Source organism: Ambystoma mexicanum, chromosome 5q (assembly GCF_040938575.1).
Source record: "Ambystoma mexicanum isolate Mex_15411 chromosome 5q, UKY_AmexF1_1, whole genome shotgun sequence".
NCBI classification, from domain to species: domain Eukaryota; kingdom Metazoa; phylum Chordata; class Amphibia; order Caudata; family Ambystomatidae; genus Ambystoma; species Ambystoma mexicanum.
The window spans coordinates 399512681-399531154 of NC_090933.1; the positions used below are offsets into that span (position 1 = coordinate 399512681).

The window sequence follows — 18474 nt, forward strand, 5'->3', positions numbered from 1 at the left end:
AATTATGCTCATGACTCAGTACTGCATATCTGCATTAAAACATTTTTCACATGTACATTCAAGACAATGCACTGGAGTCTCACGTGAAGAAGCATCATACAAAATAAACCAGGTTATTTCAGTTCAGCAAACAATTTACAATGACCTTGCAAGGTTGCGCATCCAGAAGGAAATAAGCAGAGATATATCCAACAATCAAATTGCCCTAATCATTTCACATTAGACAATAAAATGCGTTTCCAACATACCTTGTTTCTGGATTCTCAGATGCTTGATCAGTGAGCAAGTTGCGCATGAGCACAGGCTGCACAGGGCCTACAACAAAGTCACAAACATTAATATACTTTACTTCAGTGAATGAAATTAAAAGAACAAATTACAGTCCAGTACCCCCTGGTATATCCTGTGTGCGCCAAGTGAACTATTATGAATCACAGCTCACATGTACAAGGTGAAATACATGGGAATGGATGTGTCCTGTCTTTTTCCAGGTCGTCCTCAGGCTTCTTTGGTGGCGCTAGTGATGGATGTTATTCCATAGAGTGTTGTGAAGGAACCAGGGTGCTCCTGCACCCCCAAGCTCTTAGGCAAGCCTCCTTTTTGGCGCTATAATGGACTAGGGGGGAGAGGAGGGGCACTGGGAACACTCTCTCATGCAGATATAATCACATACAGACATGGGCAGGCACTGAAGAAGGCAGTTATTGTTTAAATATAAAAGGGACAATTAACTATTAGCTGAATACATTTGTAAATGTCAGATCCTATGCATGGTAAATATCTTAGTATGGTAGATGCAAACTCCCACTCCCTCGCTTCCAGATAGAATGTGGCTTGTGCTAAAAATGAACTACAGGCTTCCGCGGTGTTCGCTAGCATTGGCAGAGCACAGAGTGACTCACCAGCTGTCTACTGTCTGTCAAGCATCCATGCAGGCTAAAACTGGGATTTACATGCTCGGTGCACAAAATGCAGAAATGGGACATATTATGAGTATTAAGGGTGGGGGAACCTACAGGGCCCAGATAAACAAGAGTAGAATGAGTGAAATATGGAGAGAATGACTGGAAAATGTTTTTATATATAAAATATTCATAGGTAGCAAAATGAAGGAACGTATGAGCTACAGTGTATTCTTGCATAAGCTAGCAAAATGTAGAGCAGCATGTTCTGACAGAAACCGCTGACAATTAAGAAAGGATGGCTTTGGAGCATCCCTTGTATGGAAGAAGGATGGATTGGGATGGAGCCATGGCCGTATGCAGTGACGTCACTACAGCAAGACAGTACTATATAAACCCCTGCCTGGGACCACTTTGGCTGGGAAGGAGCGGTAGAGGGACAGGAGACGACCGTTCAGGCAGCATAGTCCTTTGCTACCATCCTCATTTTTGTAAGATTAAACTTGTTATCCTTACAAGAGAGACTTTTGGCCTTATTTCCCTATAGGGGTGTATTTATTCTGGTGTGAACATAATTAGGGACACACTTACAAGTGGTGACTTTCCCGACGTGATCTCAGTTTGCCCCAGTACTTTGCGAAGGCCCAGGCCTTGTCACCAGGAAATAGCCACGCCAACCTATAGTGCCCGGTCCCCCAAAATCAAAAATCACGTGTTTCCTGATCGGTTTTAATAGGAGCCATTTTAAAAGCAATCCTCTCTGCTCACTGAAGGAGGGTGTGGCTCCAGAAGGAAAGATAGGCCAGTAATAGGACTTCGTAACTGAAGAAAAATCAAGGGAACACGAACATGCGAGTATACTCTTGTAAGAGATAACAAGGGGACATGTATGTATGACAGTATGTTGGTGTGAATGGATGAAGTACGAAGTCAATGACAGATTGAATAGGACCTTTGGTGATGTGTTATGGTATAGATTAGATTGGATTGGATTTCAGGTGATGTGTTAAGGTATAGATTGGATAGGAGGTGGATTATGTATTGAAATGGTCGCATGTTTCTGTTTTTCTACTTTTTATAATCGAAAAAGGCAGCCTCAGAGTAAATAGACTGAAAGGAAAGGGAGCCTCAATGTATAAAGACTGAGAGGTAAGGGATCCTCTGCCATAATAGGTTGAGAAGGTAGTACTACGCTGTATTCTTTTATGACGATAAAAGCATTTGGGATCCTCGGCATATAAAAAAAGCTGGGAAGGTGGTACTACAAGGACATAGGAAAAAAAAGTAGTGGCTCAGTATAAGGAATGGGCCTGGATTTCAGTCAATTATTTTTGTATATTTTCTCTTGGCATTTTTTTTGTGGTAAAAAAGGTAGGAAGGTCGATGAGTCACGGTGTGTGTGTGTGAAAACAAAGTGGAAAAGAATAAAGGGGGTGGGGGGAAAAGTGGGTTGAACTGTATTTTTTTGTAACAAGCGGTAGCGTGCGCAGCATAGCACTTAGGTCTAAGTGAAGCATTAGGGACGCGCGCAACATTATGGGGCAAGAAACCCCAATAAAACACATGCATAGGGCCCTGCCACTGTATTGTGACAGGACAAATATCGAACAATGGGGTTTGGAAACAAAGGAAAGGGGGATATCCTGCTCCAGAGCAGCGCTGCCATACCAGAAACATGCTAGAAAAATATTTTCATCTTTTTAGCAACAAAATAGAAGGGGAAAAAATTACAAAAAAGAAAATTATGGCAATTACTCGAGGATATGGAAGATCAGGAAGATAAATCGATCCAATGTAAGGGGATATACCCTGTAAAGCCTAAACCTGCAGTAGGGTATACAAATCCAGTCTATAATCCTCCAGTGGTAGAGAGTGCGCCAACAACAGGATTAGCAGCTAAGGTCGGGGACTCAAGAGCTTTTACACCTCCACCTCCAAATAGCCCATCCACAAGCGCGGACATGCACATAGCAATAGTGTACTCAGTGGGTTCACAAACGGATATAAACAACGAGTTAAGAGCATTGTGGGAAAGGTTAGCTAGGTTACAAGAACCTGAAGAAGTATCGCCAGAAATAAGGGTACCGGTGCAGAAAATAGGCGATTGGAAGTCAGGAGATTTTTGTTTTGGTTAGACTCAACCCTAGGGAAATAAGAAATGTTTGTGTTGAAAAAGATGATGGTGAGAGGGTATGGACAGTCCTGCTACAAGGAGAACAAGCAAGGGAAAATTAATGGGAAGATCAAGGTGGCAGAAATAATGAAGAAGCAGGGCAAGAAAGATCAAGGAGAGGAGGCTGCGAGAAACCCATCCCTGCTACAAGAGGCAGTGAAAAGGGATAGACCAAGGAATAGACCAGATTTAAATGGTGGTAGTACAAGATCAGAGTAATACTAAAAGGGGTAGAAAACAAAATAGACATGCAGATGACTCATACATAAAGGAGTAGGGATAACGCAGTATGTGCCATGGCCTCAAATGGACAAAAATAATTTGATTAAAGCTGTCCCTCAGTTTACAGCCAGAGCCAGTAAATTGATCTATGAATTTCAAGGACAAACAGCAGGGGTAGTTTTAGCACTAGGAGACCTTAAGAGTTTACTGGTCACCATTGTTGGGGACCAGGCTAGGGACATATGGGTAAGGGCTGGGTACCCTGGGGTCAAGTCTTGCAGATAATGAACATGATGGAGCAGCCTTTAATGAAGTAAGGGCAAGGGTAATGGGATGCCCTTCGAAAGATGTACCCAGATACCCCTGATTTACATTCTTTAATGCAGTGCACAATGAGTGATGATGAGGACCCAGTTAGGTTTATTTTTAAGTTACAGGAAAAGTGGAGAGTTGAGACAGGAGGGCAATGGGACCATTCGGTACCATTTTTCTACTTTATCGTAAAGAGGGGATTACCAAAAGAGGTCCAGAAGGCAATAGATCAAATCTTGGGAGTTGAAGCCAAAGGGTGGGAAGAGATACAAAGTATAATAGTCCACCATTGTAAAAGAATCAAGGAGCGGGACAGGGAGACCACCCGGAAGCGGCAAACTGATGAGGCAAAACTAGGGGAAAAGAAACTAAATAAGTTTGTCGTCCATGCACCAGTGACAGCACTGGCTCAGGGGGAAAAGACAGAAGATACTCAACAAACTGTGAATGCCACAATTGCAGCACTATGGGGCAAGAAGGACAGGGACAATGGGGTGGAGGGGACAGTACCCCAACCCACAGTGGCAGTATGAAGGAGCACCAAGGGGAAGAGGAGGATTTCGAGGAGGAAGAGCAGGAGGCTTTTGGGCGATAGGGCCCCAGGGAGGAGGATTAGGAACATCACAGTGCTGTTATTGCAGGAGATGGAGGCATTTCGCAAGGGAATGCAGGAACAGGACTGGGATGCGATTTAATTATGGGCCATCACCCCCAGGGCAGGGATTCCAAGGGCCTCAAGGAATGAGACACTAGCAATTTGGGCAAGGGGGTCAAAATAAGTTCCCTTATCGGGCTGAGATGCAAGGGCAACGTGGGCAATCACCGCAGCAGGGTGAGGGAACATAGTTTAACAGGATGACAGGGGGAACAGGCACCACGTTCCAAGGAGTTACAATGGCGGGGGGAGGCAATTTTTTCCATGGGACGAATGCATATTCTGATAAGGACAGCACGCAGAGAGCAGTCCCGTGTCATATCCTCTTGACAACCGCACACCCTGAAGATGAAACGTTGATGGAGGTGGAAATTGGAAACAAGTGATTTATATTTATGGCAGATTCAGGTACAACTAAATCATGCATTAAGGAGGGGAACTTTCCATTATCAGGTAAAACTCTTGACATGCACGGATTCTCTGGGGCCATTTTTATGGTTCCATACAGTGAGGAGCTGGATATAAAAGTGGGAGCAAAGGTAGTACAAGCCCCCTTGTTATATTCAGAGAGTTCCCCTGTTTACTGAGCAGATCTCTACCCAATAAGTTAACTAAATGCAATTAGACCATTCACAGATCACGGGGTAGGGTGTTCCACTCCAGGGACGGGTATAGCTCGAGCAACGGTAATAATCAATGCAATGGCAAGTCAGTAGTCTGTGGGGTTCCTATGGTCCAGACATATTTGTTTATGGTATCAAGTTAATCGCAAAAGCAGTGCCTCAAATTGCGACAAAATGTTGGCGAGTGCCCACTGATTTTGTTTTCCAACCCATGGTGCCACCCGAGATGGTGGCAGGGACAATATAGTCATTAGATTTGCAAGGGGTAGTAGTGTCAGACACCAGAGTAGTCCCGATTGGAACAGATTGGGACGGTTGCGAGTGGCACACAGTACTATGTGTAGACTCGAAAGTACAATTGAAGGAAATGACTGAGGAGGAGTTATTTGAGGACAGTGAAAAAAATGGGGAGATCGTTTTGGAAATTGGCACCCCCGTGACATAGTGCAGTATAGGAAGGTACAGTGCCCCCCTATAGCAGTGGTGACCCGGTCTATTTTGTTTTAGGAGGACTTGCGAAATGTGCCAGCACAATTATGGACTATTAATCCACATGATGTTGGGTTACTGAGAGATGTGACCCCAGTACAGATTACATTGAAGTCAGGAGCAGTACTCCAGAGAGTGCAGCAGTACCTGTTGTCAAGGGAAGGGATAAAATGCACTATTCAGGTTCTATTAGAGCAAGGGATCATTGTGCCATCCACGTCCCCGTGTAATACGGCCAAATAACCAGTCAAGAAAGCAACAGGGTGTAGTCAGAGGATGATCCAGGATCTAAGTCCTCTTAATGAAGTGGTGCAGAAGGAGTTTCGGTAGTTTCAAATCCGGCGACAATCCTATATAGCAACCTACTTCACAGTGGTGGATCTGAAGAATGCGTTCTTCTCAATCCTGATTCATGGTATATCACTGCGTTTACGCATCATCAACAACACTTTGAGCACACAAGATTTCCTCAAGGGTACTGTGAAAGTCCAAGTATTTTCAATACTGCACGCCGACTTAGGAAATATTCAGGTGCCTACCACAATCATCCACTATGTGGATGATCTGCTGGTATGTAGTGACAATAAACATCAGTGCAGGAGGGATTCAATTGCATTATTTCAATTGCTGGCTCACAAAGCCCGAGCTAGTCAAGGGCGTGCCAGATCTACCTGGCTGTTCGGAGTTCACTCTTGGAGGCGCTTTGGAGGAGGCAGCGCGTGTGAAATCACTTTCCTGCATTGGAAAGTAAAGCGGACTGAAGCCCCGCCCAACCAGGAAGTGCGGGCTGAAAAGGCCACCACAGCCGCCCTTGCGGCGTAAAGCCCGAGCTAGTCAAGGGCGTGCCAGATCTACCTGGCTGTTTGGCTGTTCGCTGGGTCGCTGTGTTGCGAAGGTGGTAACCGCACGGCGGCACGAGAGGCTGCCATAGCGAGACCTGGCCTTGCTCTAAACACAGGAGGAGCTGCACAACTTGCTTCAATGGGTCGTCTGATAAGTGATCTGACGGAGCGGGGGCTTGAGACGGCGGCTAAAACAAGGCTTCAGGTAAGAAAACGACTGGCCACACACGGCCATTTATACCTCACCTTCACCACAACGCCATTTGAAAGATAAACAAACTACTTTTTTAAAGCAGCTGAAGCTCCCTTTTAAGAAAGATAAAACTTTGCTAGAACAAGACTCAATAAATCTCTTGCAAGATTTGCAACAAAGTCTAGTAATGCCACCTACCACATCACATGGAGCGGAAGTAGCTATTGAAGGAGATTCTGTGTGCTCACCGCCGTACCCCACACAGATGATATATATGACACCTGGGACAGCGGGTGTAAACGAGTTTTTTTCCCCACAGACACCGACAAGGGAGGCACAGGGGGATAGCCCTGGAATGGACACCATGATGGCAGAAAAGACTCCTATTATGCCAACACGGAATTTAGCCGAAGTATAAAATCCACTGCCTCCACCCAAACCTGAGCTCCCCGCTCTGCCTCTGGAGAACAGTCAGACTATGCTGACTCATTCTACTTAGTGGATGGCCTACTTCCTCTGGACGCTCAACTGTGTGAGGAAGCTCAGATAATAGAAGAGCACTGCTTAAAGAGCAAGGTGGCGGGGGAGCAGATCTGACGCTACCCTCTCCTCAGACGACAAAACAGAACCCAAAGCCATCGGAACTCGACTATTCCATTCTCGAAATAACTTCAGAAGTAGAGAATAACGTGGAAAAAGAACCCTCACCTCTGGTAGAAAAAAAACCCCTAATAGAAGAGGTTGGTCAAGTGAAAAGTAGCGAGCTCATTAATAGAAATGTTGAAGTACAATTAGGAAACAAAGATAATTCTCCAGGTACCAGGACACAGTAAATTCGAACAAAACTTGATGATCCACCAATTTTTGTAAACCATGAACATCGGCTGCTAAAGCAGTTGAGGACTGCACCTGAGCAATTGCTTGCCCGGACCCAGAGAAGGTGGACCTATGAATCTAGTACAGGCGAGATCAATGCCAAAGACTTAGAAATTTGGCACGATGAATCTCTCTGGGCAGAGAAGGAATGCCCTGGACAATCTCTGCCCACCTGGGGTAGTAAAAACAAAAAATATCTAGACGATACCACGCTAGGTGAGCAAAATCAGATTCCCAAGTGGGGAGACAGAAATCTAATGGGGCAACCAGATATCCTAACAGGGAAAAAGAGAGTGGAACGTAGGTGCTCAAAGACAGCACCTCAAAGTAACTTAATCCTGGCTGAAAAACTTATACAGGACATTTCGATTCTAACTGGAAAAATCACATCGGAAAAAATGAAAAGTCCATCATTTATAAAAGAAAAAATAGACGCACTCGATGTGGAGACTTTCCCCGTGAATCTGAATCAAAGATCCTGTAGAGACAAGGAGATTGCCTCCTCCACCCCAACAAAAAACCTCGCTAATAAGAATAAAGAGGGCTCCATTCAGAGACCAAAAGAAAATACGTAAATGAAGATTGATGAAAACTCGCTGGACAAAATAAGGGAGTTATGTTGTAAAGAGAGAATGGAGGACCTTGCACACATACAAAATGTAGTGATGGCAGCTTTAAATATTGCAATTGCTCCTTATATTAAGCTCTATGAAAACATCAATGATTCTCTGCAAACAGTTCTCGCAGTAAACTCCAAAACAAGGGAGCAAACACTAGAGACGGTGGAGTATCTGAAAAGACTCGAGCAAAGGGTGGACTTGGAAGCAGAAAAGTCCAATGAATGGCAGGATAGGCTAAGTGAGATGGCTCGTAGGGACTCCAAGGACACGCAATCGTAAATGGAGGCTATATTGGAAGCCCATAAGTGGCAAAATTCATCCATTCAACAAGTGCTGGTTAAAAACGCAAAGCCTGATGACGATAGAATGGAAACAGCAGAAACATGCGTACGAGAAGGTCATTCCTCAGTACCATCAGAAGGAATTACACAGAGGCCAGTGAAAAGAGGACCACTTGTCCTAGGGAAGGGCCTAAAAAAACCTAAAAGAGGTCATGAGGAAAACAAAACCGCCTTGTCTAATAATCCTCTACGATCAACGGAAAAGGTGCAAAATGATGAGAACCTTAAACCAAGCTATGAAATATTTCAAGATGTTCAAAAAGAAAGTAAACAAGTAGCTACAACAGGAGGAAACACAACTGCAAAAGGCCTGCAGAATAAATTGGGGAAAATAATCGAGTAATGAAGAGGAAGGAATGCGGCTCAAGAGCCTTCCTAAGAAATATTAAATTACCAGACAGAGAACTACTAAGTAACCCAGCAAAGAAACCAAGGGTGGAATTGAAGATAGTAACTTCTGACAGCAAAAAGGAAATCTTAAAAAATCAGACACCCCTGGAAATAGACAGTAAATCAGAGACTGAAGGATATCTAAGTGACTTGATTGAAGTTATTGAAGAACATCAGGAGGATGAACGCTGGCAAAATATAAGTCCATCAGAGTGGCAGAACATTGATAACCAGCTGTACTATTATGAACAGGAAGAAAAAGCAAAATACGAGCAAAAAAGGGAAAGACATAGAAGGAACAGTGGTAAAATGGAAGAAAGGAAGACCAATGATGCAAGGAAATGCCAGAGGAGTGATGAAAATCAAGAAAAAAATATAAAAACAAGAGCAGAAGCCACTGAAAAAACAGAAGAAACAAATTGCAGAAAAAGGACACTTTGAGGAAACGCCCAAGGAGCGAAGATCTGGAAGAAAATTACTCAAATCCAAAAGTGGACTTCTGGAAAAAATTGGAAGATCGCCGTAGTCTCAGACGGCATGCAGCGAGATCGATTAGCAGAGCTGACCTTAGTGACAAACGGAAGTTGCAAAGACACACTAATAAGGGCCGAAATGATGAACAGTATCACAAGGCAGCAGGAAGCATAAAGCCCTCACAAGAGATGCCCACTCTAAGATTGGAAAGAGCGGCAAAGAACTCCAAACAAATAATTCTGAATAGGAAAAATGTGATGTACATTTTCAATCAATTGACAATCCTCAGAAAAATCTCAACGGATGACATTCTGATCATTGAATTTCCGGAAGAAAAAAGACCAGATGTGATAATACTACATCTTATTTCACAAAGGATAAAAGACTATCTGGAAAGCTAGGGAAAGATTAGCTGCAGCAGGTTTCAGACTATCGGAATTCGATCCATTGGAAAGAAGGAGAAGAAAGTCAACAAATGAAAATTCAAGAAACAAATGCGAAAAAATCGTGCCGAAAGTTCCTCATAAAGAAAGCAAGAACTACGGCTATAATATATCAGAAAGCGAAAATATGGAATCGAGATATGAGAATAATAGCAAGGGAAAAAGGCGGTTTTATGGAAAAGCTGAGGAAGGGATCCCAGCTCCCAATTATACTCCGGTCCCTAAACGAATACAGTATACGAACAGAGAACATCAAAAGTACAGAGAAAAGGCCTCTCAGGATGGCAGGAACAAAAGTAGAGAGGATCATAGGCCCAGGAATGACTCCCGGTGGGAGAAAATGAAATTCACAGTGGACAATTCAAACTCAAGAAATAAACCACAGACGTCTATGACGGAAACGTCGAAACTGAAAGAAAGAGCAAATAGAAGTAATGCTCATGACCAGAAGAAAAAAGGAGAGAGTGACCTAAAATCTGAAAAAAAGAGGCAATAGGCCGGCAAGGAGGCAGAAAGGGGACAATCCCTTCTAGCCTCAGGGAACTCCAGGGGTTTCTCTAATCTCTTTTCAGGGGACTGTGCCTTCCTGGGGAAGTATGATATCGTATGCTTGCAGGAATCATGGAGAAGAAGGCTTCCAATCTGTGAAGGCTACGAGGTGTACATAAATCCAGCTAAGAAAGGTTTATTAGGCAGACCACGTGCTGGCCTCTTGGCACTTATAAGAGAAGGAAGTGACCTTAAGATGCTGCGACACCACACCCCCAACCCTTATGTCGAGATCCTAAGGCTAAAGAAAAAAACACAACTACATGAAATTGGAATTCTAATAATTAACACCTATTGGAGCCAAATGGACTGTGTAATTAATACCTACTTGTCCGATATGTTGGAAATTGACGAATCAATGATAACGGAAAAAAATCAACTTATTCTCCTTTGTGGAGATTTGAATCTGAAACTACTGGACACAACTGGGAAACTAAACCTGAACTCCACGTTAGAGGGGAATGCCAAAAGATGGATGGAGGAAATGGAAATAAGAGAAATAAGAATTTTAAATGGTCAGACGAAAGGAGACTTACAAGGAGCCCCAACTTGGTTTAATGGTTCTAGCAGTGCTGTGTTAGACTACTGTTTTGTAGCGGAGAATACTCTTAGCTGGATAACGGCAATGAGAGTAAAGAAGAATAAAACCAGTGACCACGCCTTACTCGAAATTGAACTAAATTGGGACTCTGGAAGGGACACAGGTCCTTCTCAACCCCTTCTAGAAGTAACAGGGGGTAGAAATCGTCTGAGAATAAAGCTACCAACAATAGTCAAACTCTCGGACAATTATAAAAATCATGTTGAAAAATATGCAGAGGAGGTTGAATATAAATGGCTTCTCAAAGAATTTGAAATACAACAAAAGGGGAAAAATAATCTCACCATAATAAGAAAACACGAATATAATGCTGATCTGGTAGCCAAGAGAAAGGAACATCGAGCCTTACTCAGAAGTCTAAAACTAAGTGCCCAACCTAATAAAGAGGAACAAATCCGGCATTGTAAACAATCTTACAAAAACTGGCTGTCTGCTTCAAAGACATGGCGAGCACAATGTGACGCAGAAACAATGTTAACAACGCTGCAAAAAGCAAACACGTAGCTTATGGGAGATTATCAATAAAGGAGAGGACTTCCAATCAGCTCTGACCATCTCGCAGGTTTCAACAGAGAATTGGGATAAACATTATACCAATCTCTTCAAATCAACTGCTGGAGAAGAATCTAGTTTATGCCCTCAGAATCAGACTAAAACACCCTGGAAAATTGACTGTGATTATGAGGACATCTTGGGGATCATTAAAAAGCTTAGCTCCTCACGAGCTGCCGGGCCAGATGGCATCTCAAACCAACTACTGAAAGAGAATGGAGAAGAATGGGCAAAATGTATCCTACGGCTCTTTGAGCAAATAAAGAAGAATAGAAATATTCCGTCAACATGGAAGGAGGCATTGGTAGTCCCTATATTTAAGAAAGGTGCTCGGGAAGACCCAAAAAATTATAGGCCTATCGCTCACCTGGATTCTATAGGTAAAATCTTTGCCTCCATCCTCCTAAGAGACCTGAAAAAATGGGCAACACAGGCAGGTTTACTAGATAAGCGGCAAACAGCCTTTGTGAGTGGGGTCGGCACTACCCTGAACTTATTCATCTTGAACCTACTAAAGCTTTGGGCACTTGAGAAAAAAAAAACAAATTTGCATTTGGGCCTCATAGACTTGGAGCAAGCCTTTGATGGAGTTAATAGAGGTATCCTCTGGGCGAAACTGAAGAGCTGGAACTGCCCGGGCGACCTACTGGAAGCAACTCAGGAGCTGTATATGGGAACATCCATCCAAATAACAACAAAAAAAGGAGGAACCACCACGGAAAAAATCAGCACATTTAAAGGAATTAAACAAGGTTGTGCTCTAGCTCCATTTCTATTAATTTTGTACCTGGCAGACATGGCGGAGTCCCAGAGCAAGATCCGGGCTTTCCCGCCGAAAATAAATGGCGAGGAATTAGCTTGGATCCTCTACGCTGACGATGTGTTCTTTATTGATCAAACTGCTGTAGGTCTGCAACGACGCATCTCTGAGTTTAAACAATACTTGGATAGAAATCAAATGAAGATCAATATAAAGAAATCGGTTATCCTAGTAATGAAATCATCCAGAGGGCCTAAACCAAAAAGAAAGAACTTCGTCTTGACCATTGATAACCAACATTTGGATACAGTGGAGTCCATGATATACCTGGGAATAAGAATCAACAAAAATGTAAATGAATATGGTCAATACTCTCTCATCAGAGAAAACTGTTAAAACTAACCAATCAGGGAAGAGCCTTACACCGAAGATATGGAAAGTATTCAACAACGCCAAAATTAACTTTCTACAAACAAAAAGTGGTGGCTATTCTGTCATACGGTGCTGAATCCATGCTAAATCTGCGGTGGGAAACCTGGGACATTGTAGAAGCATTTTTCTGGCGAAAGATCTTAAGACTACCTAATTGTCTGGCAATCTCGACAATAAGGCACGAATTAAGACTTCAATCTCTAAAATCAACAGTCCTATGGAAGACCATTTCTTTCTACAGGAAATGTATTCTGGAACCTCCTCCTGCGCCTTTCGAGATCTTGGCTAAAACATCATTGGAGGAAAGAGACAAAATTCTCCAATTGTGGAAAACAAAATGTCAGATGGTCTTAATACATTACAACATAAATGAAGAGACCCTTAAAACAAATCCAAACAAAGCAAAGAAGATCCTGCAGGAATAGCACTGGGACGAAACGGGCACCCTAAAGCAAGGCAATCAATTATGCCATAACATCATTTGGGAACGTAAAACCCTAAATGTTCCACCATCTTACTTGAGGAAATTTCCATCGTCCCACTACAGAGACCTCTTGTTGCGCTGTAGGCTTAAGGAACAAGTTACTTACCTGTAACTGTTGTTCTCCAGCATGGGTCTGGCATGGATTCACATGCTCATGAATATTTCCCGTCGTCAGGCTGGGAATCCTCGGTAAAGAAAAATCAGTATCAGTTTCGTTTCTGATCTGTCTTTCGTAGTAGTAACCAATCACTGATCTCTGGTTCATACTGACCACAGCCAATGACTGCCATCTCCCTAAGTCCTGCCTCTGGCAGCCATCTTCAGATTTGGTAGCACGTGAAGTGGCAGTATGACCAAGTGAAGAGCCGCAGAGGGGTAGGCGGGAGGGTTCACATGTGAATCCATGCCAGGCCCATGCTGGAGAACAACAGTTACAAGTAAGTAACTTGTTCCTTCTCCAGCATGGGGTCTGACATGGATTCACATGCTCATGATTATAAGAATACATAGCAGTACACACATGCACAACCACGGGGGGTGGCAAAAGGCTCAACATTAAGCAATACAAAAACTCAACATTAAGCATCTCTTACCTCCTCACCAGGCTCACCTTAAGCGAACAGGTTGCGCAGCACTGCTTGGCCGACCCTGGACTCCTCCCTAGAATCCCGATCGATGCAGTAGAATCTCGTGAAGGTGTGCGTTGACCTCCACGTAGAAGCCCTGCAGATGTCCAGCAGGGGCACACCAGATAGGAACGCGTAGTAGCAGCGATCGCTCTGGTCGAATGGGCTCTCGGACGGCCTGGCAGCGGTTGGTTAACCAACCGGTGGCAGTGCAAGATGCAGCCAGAGAGCCATCTGGAAATAGAAGACTTTGAGAGAGCCTTCCCTTGATTCACAGGTCCAAAGTTCACAAATAGCTGTGATGTCCTCCGAAAACTCTTCGTGCGGTCCACGTAGAACTTCAGCGCTCTAGCCACATCCAGCGAGTGCAAAGTCCTCTCGGCCAGCGACGAAGGAGACGGGAAGAAAATAGGTAACACCAGGGGCTCGTTAAGATGGATGTCCAAAGGCACCTTGGGCATAAAGGAGAGGTGCGTCCTAAGCACCACCCTCGAGGCATGGAAAGTCAAGTATGGTGCTTTGCAGGATTGGGCCTGGATCTCTCCCACTCGTCGTGCGGAGGTAATGGCCACCAGGAATTCAGTCTTCCACGAAACAAACTTCATCGGTGCAGAGTGCATCGGCTCGAATGGGGGCCCCAAGAGCCTGGTCAGCACCACATTAAGTTCCCACGCCATGGCCAGGGCCTTCACCGGCGGGAACGACCGGAACAGTCCTTTCATAAACTCTTTTACCAGTAGATGGGACCACAGGGACGTCCGTCCTGTGGTTCTGGTATATCTGGAGATCGCCGCCAGATGAATCTTAATGGATGCATGGGCTAGCCCAGCCTTTGCCAGCGATAGCAGGTACGGCAGCACTTGAGGGGCCGTAATCCGTAGGGGGTTGATCTTCTGTGCCCGGCACCAGATAGAGAACCTCTTCCACTTGTGACCGTAGCATTTGAGAGTCGAGGACGCCCTGGCCTTTGCAAGAACCTCTCTGCAGTCGGCCGGTATATCGAACCCTCCAAACTCTAGCGCTGCAAGAGCCAAGCCTGCAGGTTCAGCGACGCCGGGTCGTGGTGGAAGATGGCGCCTCCTTCTCTGGAGAGAAGATCCGCGTCCGACAGCTTGATGGGAGGGGACGTTGACAAGTCCAGAAGGTCCGGGAACCAGATCTGCCTCAGCCACGCCGGTGCGACGAGGATCATCCTGCACCGGGACCTCTTGAGCTGGTTGATGAGTCGAAGCAGCAACGGCAACGGAGGGAACGCATACAGGTATAGGCCGTCCCAGGGGAATGAGAACGCATCGCCCATGCTTCTCGGCTGGGGAAACCTACTGGCGAACCTCTGGCACTTCGAGTTTGTCGCTGATGCAAACAGGTCGATTTGGGGTTTGCCCCATCGTCGGAAGAGTTGATCCACCTGATCCTGGCGCAGTTCCCACTCGTGACACGCGCGCAGCTCCCTGCTGAGCGAGTCGGCGATGGTGTAAGGGAACCAGGAACATCCCCTGGGCGACCGCCCAGTGCCACAGATCCTGTGCCTCCTTGGCTAGGGCTGGGGATCTGGTGCCTCCCTGCTTCCGTATGTAAAACATTGTCGTGGTGTTGTCCGTGAAGATCCGCACCACCTTGCCCTTGAGCGACGGGAGGAACGATTTGAGAGCCCAGAACACGGCTCGGAGTTCCAGGATGTTGATGTGCATGAGCCTCTCATCCGGGAGCCAGAGGCCTCTTGCGTGGAGATCTCCGGTGTGGGCGCCCCAACCTTCCAGGGAGGCGTCCGTCGTCACTGTCTCCTGGTACACCGGTGTCTGAAAGTCCTTGCCCGCCGTGAGGTGCGCTCGAACGCCCCACCACTGAATCGCCCGCCGGAACACCTCGTTGAGGGGGACCCTGTCTTCGAAGGTGCCCGTCGCCTGCATCCAACGGGCGTCGAGAAATTCTTGAAGAGGGCGCATCCGTAGTCTGCAGAGGCGCACCAGGTAGATGCAAGAGGACATCATCCCCAGGAGGGACTTGATGGACCTCACCCTGGCCACGTCCGTGGCTAGCAGGCGCTGCACTTTGCCCAGAATGGTCTTCGTCCATTCTTCCGACGGTGCCGCCAGGTGCCTCACTGTATCGAGCTTCGCTCCCAGAAATAGGGCCACCTGTGACGGCACCAGGTGGGACTTTGGGTAATTTATGGCGAATCCCAGGTCTGTGAGTAGCTGGACGGTCCTCGCAGTGTGTTCGACGGCGAGTTCCCTCGTCCTTGAGCGGATGAACCAGTCGTCCAGGTAGGGGTAGACGTGAATCCCCTGCAGGCGCAGCCACAGGTGCTAGGCACTTGGTAAAGACCCTGGGGGCCGACTTCAATCCTAACGGCAGTGCTCTGAATTGGTAGTGGCGTCCCTGGACGACGAACCTGAGGAACTTTTGGTGACTTTTGAGGATGGGAACGTGGAAGTATGCATCCTCCAGGTCCAACGACGATAGAAAGTCGCCTTCCTCCAGCTGTCCCAGCACGTGCTGGAGGGTAACCATCCTGAACTTTCGTGACCTGATGTATTTGTTCAAACGACAAAGGTCCAGGATGGGGCGCCAGCCGCCCATCTTCTTCCTGACGAGGAAGTACCTTGAGTACACCGCAGAGCCTCTTCGGGACTAGCTCGATGGCGCCTTTCCTGAGCATCGCCCATACTTCCAACAGCAGTTGCGGGACGTGATTTTCCTTCCTGGCCACAGGTGGAACGTGAAGGCACTTCTTCAGGAATTCGATAGAGTGTCCTCTTGCCAGGGTATCCAGCACCCAACGGTCGGTGGAGATGGACTTCCACACGCCAATGAAATTCGTCAGCCGGCCTCCCACCGGGGTGCTTCGGTGGGGGCCCCGAGGCCAAGGCCGGTTCAGTCCTGCTTGGAGGTGGTGGCCTTGCCGCCCTGGCAACCTTGCCGACGGCGGCGAGGCGCTCCCTGCTTGCCGCGAACCCTGTAGGCCTTCTGAGACGAGGAGTGTGCCTCCTGGCGGTAGGACGACAAGCCACCGCTGGATCCCTTGGAGGCTCCCTGTCTGCCTCCGGAGCTCCGAAAGGGCCGTCGTTGCTGAAGGGCTCCTAGGGCGCGGGCCGTCTCCGTGTCCGTGTCCGTGTCCGTCTTTATGGCTTGGAGGGATTCGTCCACCGCCTTCCCGAACAAGTTGCTGCCGTCGAACGGCATGTCCAACACCCTGGTCTGGACGTCCTGACGGAAGTCGGTCGCCCTAAGCCAACCCCGTCGTCGTAGGCAAACTCCGTTGCCCAGCTGGCGGAACCCGGTATCGGCAATATCGGTTGCCACCGTTATGGCGTGGTCCGACGCCACCTCGCCTTCTTGAAGTATTTCCAGGGCCTCGGACCTCTTGTCGTCCGGTAGGAAGTCCAATATGGGGGCCAGCTTAAACCAGAGCTCCCTGTCGTAACGGGCCACGATCGCCAGGGCGTTGGCCGCTTTGATCGTCATCGCCGCCGACTAAATGACCCATCGCCCCATGGCGTCCAACTTTCTACCCTCGCCGTCCGGAGTGGAATTCGACGTTGAGGCTCCTGACCCCGCCGCTTTCTTCTTTGCCGCCGCCGAGACGACTGAGTCTGGCGTTGGCTGGGCCCTGAAGCACAGGGGAGCGGTCTCGGGGACCCAGTATTTCTTCTCGTACCGGTCCCGTTTGGCTGGTGCCGTGGAGGGGTTCTTGAGTACCGACAGGCCCTCCTCCCAGATGTCATAGATTAGAGGCACCGCGATGACAGTCTTCCTCTTGGCCTCCCGGCGCTGATAGAGGAAACCTTCCTTTTTCTGCTCCTCCGGGCAGAGCTGGAACAATTCGGACGCCCTGGCGATCATGGCGTGGAATGAGCCAATCTCGTCGGGCGGAGAGGCCCGTGCGATGGGAGACCCGTTCCGTCGTCGTCGCCCTCAGAACCCGTCGTCGAGCCCACCGCACCGTCATCTCCCGACTCGTGGGAGGATGAGGAGGGAACTGTAGGCCTTACGGGGGCGAGTGGAGGAGAGGGTTGGGTCCTCCGTCGTTTGTTCTGAGGACTTCCCGACGGGCCAGGTTGCGGGTCCTCCGGCCTGGGCCGTGGTAATCTCGTCCTTATCTCAGAGCATAAGGACTGGATCGCAGACAAAATAGCCACCGAACTATCCTGAGGCCTAGGTTCCGGCTGCGCCGGAAGGGAAGGCTGCTCTTCCTCGCCATCGTCGTCTTCCTCGGTTATCTCCCGAGGATCTTCCTTACGGGATCGAACCTTCTCGAATTGGACTTCGAGATTCCTCACGGCCTCGGTCAGTTCCTCCGAGGCTGACTCCGAGCTCGAGAAGGCTACCGTGCCCCCCCCTCGCTTCTTCCATCATGGTGGCCATGACGATGGGCTGAAAAGAGGATTCCCTCCTTGGCGGCAGGGAAACTAGTCCCGGAGGCAGTCTCCGCTGGCAGGGTCTCTGCCGGCTTGGCCAGAGTCGCCGCGATCGCCTCGATAGAGGCCTTTGCCTGCTGGGTAGGGGCCTTCACCACCTTAGGTGCGTCCCGGACCTTCTCCTTAGGGGGAGGGGCGACGCCTCGCTCCCCCTCTACCGAGATCGGACGGGGCTTCTCCCGAAGCTTACCCGGGGTCTCGGACTTCCTCTTCCCCAAACCGGAGCGCTGGCTAGTGTTTGACGGTGCCGGGGAAGGTGCGCCCTGCCTGGCGACCGAAGAGCCCGACCTTTCGGCGCTCCCGGAGCCAGCGGACTCGCGGCGCTTGGCCTGGTGTTGGGCCCCCGTCGCCGGGGCACCCGCACAGGACTTAGAAGCCCGCTCAGACCCTTTCTTCTTCTTCTCACCCGTTGAGCCCTTCTCCAACCAGCTGGCGAGACGGGATCGACGGTCCCTCATGGTCCGCTCCGACAAGTTCTTGCAGAACTGGCGTCC

The 18474-nt window shown here is 47.8% G+C and overlaps 1 protein-coding gene across 1 annotated transcript in view; it reads right to left on the bottom strand.

Annotated features, from left to right (window-relative positions):
* The window catches only part of ESCO1 (establishment of sister chromatid cohesion N-acetyltransferase 1), a 644577-nt gene that overhangs the window by 372531 nt on the left and 253572 nt on the right, over positions 1-18474 (bottom strand). Inside the window, exon 4 of the mRNA XM_069620888.1 lies at positions 249-315. Within this exon, the coding sequence (XP_069476989.1) occupies positions 249-315 (67 nt within the window). The remainder of the gene's footprint in view (positions 1-248; positions 316-18474) is intronic.